At 31.7% G+C, this 9918-nt stretch overlaps 1 protein-coding gene across 3 annotated transcripts in view; it reads left to right on the top strand.

The window, feature by feature from the left end:
• Positions 1 to 9918, top strand: part of LOC106468346 (elongation of very long chain fatty acids protein AAEL008004-like) — a 74840-nt gene that overhangs the window by 59661 nt on the left and 5261 nt on the right. For all 3 annotated transcript variants that reach the window (XM_022396678.1, XM_013928764.2, XM_022396679.1), the window contains 3 exons: positions 2195 to 2275; positions 4779 to 4835; positions 5512 to 5617. In XM_022396678.1, coding sequence (XP_022252386.1) covers positions 2195 to 2275; positions 4779 to 4835; positions 5512 to 5617 — 244 coding nt within the window. The remainder of the gene's footprint in view (positions 1 to 2194; positions 2276 to 4778; positions 4836 to 5511; positions 5618 to 9918) is intronic.

The raw sequence follows: 9918 nt of genomic DNA, 5'->3' as shown, positions 1-9918 counted from the left end.
TTATATATATATATATATATATATATATATATAACTACCCAAATTGGAATATAACAAACTTGTGTTATGCAAATAGTATAAATAATGTTTCATTTAGTTTGCATAATTTGTTTTTTACATGACATTGTTAATGTAATATTTAATACAGTTAATAATATATATCAAAATAACAGATAATTTAGCATTAGATAAAATGAGAAAATCTGGAAGCATCAGCTCTTCCTCTCTACTTGAACTTACATGTAGTCATTCTGATGGGCAACTGAATGTGATACTTTAATTAGGATGTGTCATCTTTAACAATAATTTTGTTTTTATTTAAGAAATCACATGTAATACAGTTTTTCAGAATTAGAAAAAATATGGTACTTTAAATCCTGTATACTGAGTAAATGGCAGAAATTATATAAAATATTTTTAGTAGAATGTGATGCTGATATATTCAAAAATACACTGAACAAACCAATATATCAGTGACTCACACAAGGTGCAGATACCCTGGATATGCTGGAACTAACAGTTGTTTGTAAAGTGAGATACTTTGAGTTGTTTTTAATTCGTCTATGTAAACCTTCCACATCCATGTAAGCTGTAATAACATGCACATAATGTAATATTCTTTATACATGTTCAAACTAATAATTCTGTTGTACATGACGAGTGTGTGTGTGTGTGTGTGTATATATATCAGTAAATTGGTCAATATTAAATGTTCTAAATTCTTATAAGTTACCATTGGTAAATTATTTTTCTTGAGTGAATGTAAAAGTTTATTTTGAATTTGTGGTTTGTACGTTTACAAATGTTATTACGATTTGGGACAACATTTTTCACATCAATAATAACTGCCAGTTTAAAGAAGACTGGAAAATAGTGAAGAGATTAAGTATCTCTATTCTATTAGTAATCATGAGGAAATCAGTTATCTAAATTAAAAATTGTATTTTAAGGGTTGGTAACTATGCATGTTTAATATGTTATTAAACATAAATAACTCAAGTACTTTACTGATTATATGGTAATTTCTTTTACATATGCAATGTTATTTTTTGTTGGTAATAATGAGGAGTGCAGATAAACAGAACAATTTATTTTATGATAATATTTTTGAAAAATACTCAAGTATTTATATTAAATCAAATTAAACCATAGGATAAGTGTTGTACAGGTTAATACAGAACATCTGCTGAATGTTAACATGTTTTACATACACCTATAAAAACAATTTACTACTTGAAGTAATCTTTATCTTTTAGAGTTAATGAATCTTGGCACTTTTCGTAAGCATAGTAACAATATAGTATAAATCATGTATGAGTGGAAGTCCAAAGGTTTGCAAAAAATGATAAGTTATATGCTCAGAAACTAGAATTAAACTTTTCTAAAGCATACTCAGGCTGAGCACAAATGTTGCATCATTTTTCAGACTTTGTTACTTTTTCTGTCAAGTACTGCTGCTGATTACATTGTAGGAAAGAGTATTGGTTTAGGAAATTTTCTAGTATTAGCTCTGACTATAACTGATGTTGTGATGCAACTGAACAATAGTATTAAAAAAAGCATTTTGTTTTTCTTATTTCAAGTGTAGAAATGTTTCATAAGCCATGGTAATTTGTGTTTTCTGAGTGTGATCTTTCGTACATGACACATGTAATGTGAGCCTTGAAAATTTTCACTAAAATAATAGAAATACTTAACTACTAAAAAAAAAAAAAAGCATTCTTTCAGAATCCCCTGTTGACACCATGGAGAAAAAAAATTAACAATGCAAAAAGAAATTTTCATAGAGTGATTACACATACCAATTCAGAATGTTGCAGTTATAATTTATTTCAAAGTGATGTTACTGTGTTATTCCAGGCTGTGCTAATTATAATTTTGAAACAGACTAAATATTTCAGCACATACAGTCACAGGTTTACAGGTAACTTTATTGTAGTCAAGTTCAGACCAGTGGCTTTGTTTTAGTGTTGTTGTTTTTTTCAAATATCAAACGAAATGTTGGGCCATCTTCTATTTCTTATTTTCTGTTTATTTTTATGTGAACCACTACTTTGAAGTTTTTTTAGTGTAAGCTCTTCATGCACTGGTAAATCTTTATTAAATCCTATAAAAGTATTAAAAGAGCCATTCAATTTAATACTTTGAGTTGAATTAACTAGGTAAACTCAGGCCAGTTTGTATTTCTTTACAGCTTGGTTTCCTTGGTTGGTTTGGAAAATTCAATTATAAATGTCAGCCTGTGGACTATTCTGATAGTCCTGATGCAACTGAGGTAATCATGGTTTCATTTGTTATCAGTAAAATTTTAGTAACTTGTTCTATTACGAGTTTTTGAAAATAAAAAATGGAACTTATTGCTCAGCTTGAAATAATTTAATATTGAAAGAACTGCCTCACAAAAAGCTATTCACAAACTCATTTTTATTATATTTTCATAATTCTTGGAAATGATATATGAATTTATTAAATAACATGTTTTCAAAGCTAGCTAACTAAAGGTCAGAACCAAAAAGTGAGTTATGGATTAATGAAGCAGATTTTATAAAACAAACTCATTAGAAGTAAATGGTGTCATAGGCCAGTAAATAAGAAAACTAAAATGTATAATGATCAGAATGTGCTGATTCATCAGTTAGTTTCTCTTGCTGTTGGTATTTTCAGTTGTAAATCCAGTAATATTTCATGAGATTCAGCCAACTTAGGAAAATTAGGTTAGTACTGAGTTGAAATATTAAACTGACAATGTAAAATGATCCTCATAACTGTAAAGATTAATGATAATAAAATACATTCAAAATTATTTTATGCATTATGACCAATAATATCAATTAAACTAACTTTAAAGAAAGAGGGGTATAAGTGTTTACAAAGTGCTTATGAATACAAGAAACCATAATATACTTTGCAATAATGTACATCCAACAATGAAGGCTAATTGAAGATACAAAAAAAAATGGATGACAAAATCTTGTCAAAACGTTACACAGTTATAATAAAGTTTTTTCATTACCCAGTCTTAAAACTTTTATTTTCTTTAAGTTGCTAACTCGTAATCAAGTATGTAATACTGTCAAGTTATTAATCTGTTTACTTTAATTAGGATCCTGTTTAATTATGACTAGCTCAAGCTAGATAGAAAGCTCTTAAACAAAAGTGTTATTATGTATAATTAGGCAGTGGTTGTAGTGACTAATAAGCATGTAATAAGGATATAAATATGTTGAATTGGCAATCTGTTGATTCACAATAATATATTTTGGCTCACTTCACACTAGAAATTTGTTATGTACAAAATAATGACTAATCTTATACACTTGATAATCTTATATTTCTCTAATTCTAACAACTTAGTGACAAATGCTGTTAAGTTTATTGTACCTTTATACAGCAAAGATGCATCTAAAGTGTCCATGTGCTTGATTGCCTAAATATAGTTGTTTGTATCAAATTGTAAACTCAATCCCCAAAATTAAATATACATATATATAACTTATGTTAACCCGTACTTGATAGTAATTTCATTAGTTACTATTATATTTATTATTTTTCTGATTTATAAAGAATGGCACAAAGTAATATTTATCTTTCATAACAAAAATAGTAGTTTTTAATAGAGTAGTCTTGTGAAAATTTAAGATAAACCTGAAGAACAGTATTAATCGAATGTGCATGGGCTGGTCCATTGGAGAAGGAATGTTGACTGTAATTCTAAATTTACTTTGTGTATCTACACAGAATGTAGGAGACTTTTACTAAAATTTTTAAAGCTGTTGTGCATAAAAATATCTAATGTGTAACAAAAGTATGTTTTCAAGATACATATATGAACTGACAACATCAGTCTGACTCAGATTATTAAATCAGAGGGCAAGGTGATGTTCAAGTGAAAAATAAAAATACTTTTGTCCATCATACAGGTTGCATATTGAATTTCATAATTTCCAGAACTTCTGAAATGCATATCAATAGCTTTTTCAGTACTCCTGTATATTGTATCTGGTATTTACTTTCCTCTATCATGAACTGTTTTAAATCGGCAGTGTTGGGTAAAATGAATTGCTGATAACTCTTACATTAAATGCATAATACAATGCTGAACGGCACTATGTAAAAGGTTGTGGCATGCAAACTTTGACCTTCACCAATACACATTGGGTTAATCATATTTTCAGCTTGTTATAGGTTTTATATTACATTGCTTTGTGATATATTTTCATGTACAACAGTTTAGAATTAAATAATTGTACCCGGAGATGTATATCACACTAAAGAATGGTAATTCATAAATGTCTTTAAAAAAAACAAGCTGAATACAGGAAGATAGATGTATTTACTAGATTAATGAGCCCAATGATTAATTGAATAGCAAATTTCACAAATTGCCCAGCTCTGTCTTGGATTACTGTAGCTGAAATAAGCCATATCATTCATTAACTTCAGCTTCTTGAATGGGAAACTTATCAAAAAGATAGAAATTAGAGAAAAAAAATTGAAATATTTTTTCATTGTCCAGAAAGCTTGCGAAGACATCAAAAGTATAGACTTGCCTTTTATGGAAAATTGTTTTTTTGTTGAGTTAAAAGTTATTTTCTTGTAGAACTAATACTGAAATTTTATTTTTGGGGTTTACTGCTATTTAAGATTTTCACTGTTTGCAAGAAAAAGGTTTATAGGAACCATTTTGATCAAAGTGTGATCCATTTAGAAACTGTCATATACATGTACTGTATACTGACTTATCCATTGGACTGAACATGTCATCTCTGTTTCTTTAGATGGCTCACCTGGCCTGGTGGTATTATATATCAAAGTTTGTAGAATTCACTGATACTGTAAGTAGCATAAATTCAAATAATTCTAAAATTATTGGAGATATGTTACTTGTATATTAAGAGTTGCAGTTTGTATTCTCCATTTAGAAAAATAGAAAACTATGTAACAAAGTGAAAAAAATTGTAAGCTTTATTTGATACTTGGAGCTACCTATTATTTTATAAAAATAAAACTTACTGTTATGTTTGTAAGTCATTTTAGAAAGTGATTTTACATTTTATTTAATAAAATATTTATCATGTATTACCTCATTTGAGCACATGAGACTTCATTTGAAATTTGTATGTATATCCTTTTAATGTATATGATAAAAAATAATGGATTAAAAGGTAATTGAAGCCTTCAAAATTTGAGGAAATGTCTCTACTAGCATTTGACAAAATTTATACAAATAATGTGTAATTATAATTTTTAAATGAATTGTAAAAATATTTATAAAGTTACATAATATTATAGCTGTGTTTAATAACAGTATTTATAAAAAAATGCATTATTTGTTTATTTTGTAAAGTACTGGTCCTAAAACATTTTGCACATGAATAGTGGCTATAGGGATAGACATTTTCTTACTATTTAAAAAAAAACCTAAATTTTTTTTTGGAAGATTTGCAAAGTTACATAATTTATCTCTAAGCTACTAGGTGAATAATAATAATTTTTTTTACTACTTGCCAGATTTTCTTTGTATTACGCAAAAAATTCAGTCATGTATCAACTTTGCATGTTATACATCATGGAGTCATGCCAATGAGTGTGTGGTGGGGTGTTAAATTTACCCCAGGTAAGCTATGGAATTGATCAATTGGATTATAAAGTATAAAAATAATCAAAGGTAATAGGAGAGAGATTAACATATAAGTAGTATAAAATGTTATTCAATTTTTGATGTTATAACCATATCAAACTTGTACCCTTTTTTTGCAAAGGAAAAATGTGAACTTTTCAGAAAAAGCTGTGAATTTATTTAGATTTGGAGAATGTGCAATTAATGGAGAGTTTGCTTCCATGTATTCTTTTGTTTTTATTTCCTTTCTTCATAGAGAGATATTCTCTCTCCACCCTTATGCATGGAATTTACTCAATCTATCACCTATCAGGCTAGACTTTACACTAACATGGCATTTATTTCAGTACATTCATGTTGTCATTCCACTGTATTTATCTATCACCATCTGTGGCCAATCTTTTGTCATTGGTCTGTTTTCTACCCTTTCTTCCTGGCAAGTAAGTCTGTGCACCACTTTTCTTACTTTTTTACCCAACTGTTCATCAATGGTTTCTTGGTCTCAGCCTTTTCTAACTGTCAGATGGCCCTGTCCAATGGCCTCTCTCCTCTCCTGGTACCAAGAGATGCTTCTTCCCTTGTTCTCTCTGTTCTGTTCCACTCCTTCATTCTTCTCAATCCTCCTTTCCCAACTCCCTTGCCTGACTGAAACATTAATGAGATTTTGCATCTTATGCATGCCCCATTTGAGATATTGATTTCCTGGCTTTTGTACTGTCTTTTCTCTTGAGTTGTTTCTTTCTGTTGCTCTCCTACAATTACCATTGTTCCTTTTAGATGCTTTTTGCACTCTCTTCTACCACACTTATCTCTTCTTCTCTCCAGACTGATCCTTTCTTCCTTGGACTTTGACCACTTAGGAAGTACATTGTACTTCTTTCTTATCTCCCTTCCTTAAGTCTTGTCTGTTGTACCATTTGCTCTAGGCTTGATTTCTATGGCATGTTGGGCTATTTGGTGTGCTTTATCATGGACCTCTCCATTTAGAGGTCCTCACCTTTATCTGTCCCTATCCTTGGATTCCTCTTTTTCCCTAACCTCTTTCCTTCTTTTCTTATGGGATGGGTTTGTTGACTCCTCCATTGACATGTTTGTCTCTGGATGTGGATGCTCCCATACTATTTCCCTTTTCTTCACCTTAGATCCATCGACCTTTTTTGTTCTCTTACATCTCTTTGATGGCCCTTAGGAATTAGGACTCTCTCCACACAATCATCTCCTTTTCTGCACATGGCTGTTTTATCTCCAGATGGCTTTTGTTTTCCACAAATCAACATTCTTCAATCACCTCACTGTCTCTTAGAAGAATACATACTATTTATATTTCATTACATGGGATTCACTAGGTGGATAGTTTAGCCTCCCAGGGTTTACTTACCTGGACTATCATGGAAAAAGTCAGCACCAGAGAGATGTATCTGCCCATTTCTCTGGCTTGCACTTACTGGCTTTTAAAAGTAGAATTTCACAGTCACCCATTGCACTGTCTTCAGTAAAAGACCTTTCCAGACTGAAGGACCTGCTGGGATCCGGGCCCCTTCTCTGGGATTTCCCCAACTTGTATTTTCCCACCTTTGGGTGGAGTATAGGAGACCCTTACCACTTACCAATTCCTAACCACTGGAATGGTTGACCACTGAGAATCTTCACAAATTGGGATGTAATTGTTGTGGCTAAAACAAGGGGTGCCACTACAGTGAGAAGTGGGGCAGTGGTTAGTGCAGGTCACCCCACATACAACTCAGATACATCATTCATGCCACATGTGCCCTTTTCCTGCCTGTTTAGTAGAGTTGAAGTGTGCAAGCACTAGATGTGGACCAATGCTACATAATACAGTTCCCTCCTCCTGCAGATAATCTATCCCATAAATTCTGTTCAGTTGAGTATACAAAACCAATCAATAGATATTTGTATTTTATATGTCTTCCTGCAGACTCTGTCTGTTCAGTAGAGTCAAGATGACCACACTCAATACCAGTCCTTACTACATAACAAATGTGCCCTCCTCCCACAGCTGGTGTAAGTCCTGTAGAATCTGAGAGAAGAGTTGAAGTGAGCACTCTATACACACCTTTCTTTTTCTCATGTACCTTTCTCTCACAGCTGGTATTGAGCCCATAGAGACTGAAAGTCCAGCTAAGGATATAAGTATCCATAGTATATACAATAAAGTGCCTCCCTCCTACAACTGGAGTTGGTCCTGCAAAGTCCAATGGTAGTGTTGAGCACAGATACTTATCACAAATGCCCTTCTCCCACAGCCACCAAGTCTAATGGTAAAGTTGAGGTGAACACACAAGGTATGGTCTGAATGAGCCCCAAACACTACGCATATTGGCTGTCAGATGACTTGTGTGCCAATTTTGCCCATCCATGCGACACACATTTGGCTTCTCCCTTTTACTATATGGGTGAAGAGTATACCCTGGATGAGAAGAGATGTGGTCTCCCATGGGTGTACCCTATGGAGCCCCTGGTATTAGGTGTCACACCCATGGTCATAATTCAGACACTTTCTGAAGAGTACTGGTCTAGGTAAATTTTGCACTGGTCCCTTCATCATATCAATATGGGATTCTAGCTAATCTGTGTGTTGAGGTGAATTATCATCATGGAAATTAACATTTACCTACCCATCATCACCACTTCTGGTGCTCATTTTCTTACTTGCAGATTCACATATGAAGTGCATAAGGGAGATAGTGTACATGGAGGTGTGTGTTGCCCTCCTACTGGTGAAGGGCTTTTGTCACATGTTAATGTCATCATGCAGTGATGCAATTCACTTAAAATCATGTGAAATTAGGTGGGAGCTGCCTCAAATGGCATGCAAGTCTCTTTGGTACATGCGCGGAAGATATCTAATCTATGTTTAAGATGCAAGTATCTAACGGAAATACATTTTCAGGCGAGAAAAATTCTACCTTCAGAAGATTAGCTTCCTTTGTTTTGAAGTTTTTATAATAGTCAATTCAATCAAATTCTATTAATTTGTTTTATCTTTATATTAACTGTGTAATTTTAGAATCATAACCTAACTTGTTACTGTTTCACGTAAAGTTTAGGCATCAAAATCTGGTGTTGACTGATGTTTAATATAAAATAGTTCCTAGTGGAATTTTATTATATTTGATATCAATAGCTTAGTTCTCATAATAACTTGATGGTAATAAACAAAATTATGAAAATAAGAATGTGTGTTTATAACTACTTGAAGTGATTCATTTAGGTGAGAGAACTTAATGAACAAAAGATTATGTTCAGGCTAGTAATATTTGTCACTAGAATCTCAGTAATTGTCTCTTGAAATATTCTGAAATTTTGTTTCTAAATATTTTTATGGAGCATAACTTAGCAGTATAACTATTAGGATACAATTTTTTTAAGAGCCATTAACCACAGTTGATATCACATATGACTTTTTTTGTTTATTCAGGCATTTCCAAATAAAAAATGTTCAGTATTTCTGTTCTAATCTAAGACACATTTAATCTAATTTAATTTAATCTAATCACATTTATTGGTGATGGGAAAAAAAGAGTAATTTAGGGTTATTGAGACATGGGGGTTTGATGTAACACACTTTAGGAAATTGAACTTCTTCCTAACTAAATAAAGGGTGATTAATGTTTCTTCCTCATTTTGTCTTTTTTCTCCAGTTTCTTGACACTTTAAGTATTTTATTTATAGCTAAAATGATCAGTAAAGTCTGTTACATAAACATTTTAGAATTAAAATGAAATCCTATGATGACTGGTGGTTAGATCACTCTCTACCTCATTACATCTTTAACTTCAAGCTGACTTAAAACACAAGATCATAGAACTTTGATGTAATGTTTAACTAGACAACATTTATTTCATTATAGAACTGTTTTACATCTATGTAAGTCTATATACAATGTGTACAGTGGGAAACTTAAGTTATGGGAGTAGAGTATTCTACATCACTGAATAGTTTTTCACCAAAGTAAGGTAGAAAGTCAATGTACATTAGAAAACTTGCATTAAATAGATTTGTGAGGTACAGTACTCTACATCATGGAATGGTTTTATATCTGTGTAAGGTAGAAAGTTGATGTACATTATACATTAGAAAACTTGCATTAGATAGATTTGTGAGGTACAGTACTCTACATCATGGAATGGTTTTATATCTGTGTAAGGTAGAAAGTTGATGTACATTATACATTAGAAAACTTGCATTAGATAGATTTGTGAGGTACAGTACTCTACATCATGGAATGGTTTTATATCTGTGTAAGGTAGAAAGTTGATGTACATTATACATTAGAA

The sequence above is a fragment of the Limulus polyphemus genome, unplaced genomic scaffold (genome assembly GCF_000517525.1).
Source record: "Limulus polyphemus unplaced genomic scaffold, Limulus_polyphemus-2.1.2 Scaffold2973, whole genome shotgun sequence".
Classification (NCBI taxonomy): Eukaryota; Metazoa; Arthropoda; class Merostomata; order Xiphosura; family Limulidae; genus Limulus; species Limulus polyphemus.
Note: the sequence above shows the minus strand (reverse complement) of the source record. Positions and strands in the feature narration are given on the sequence as shown.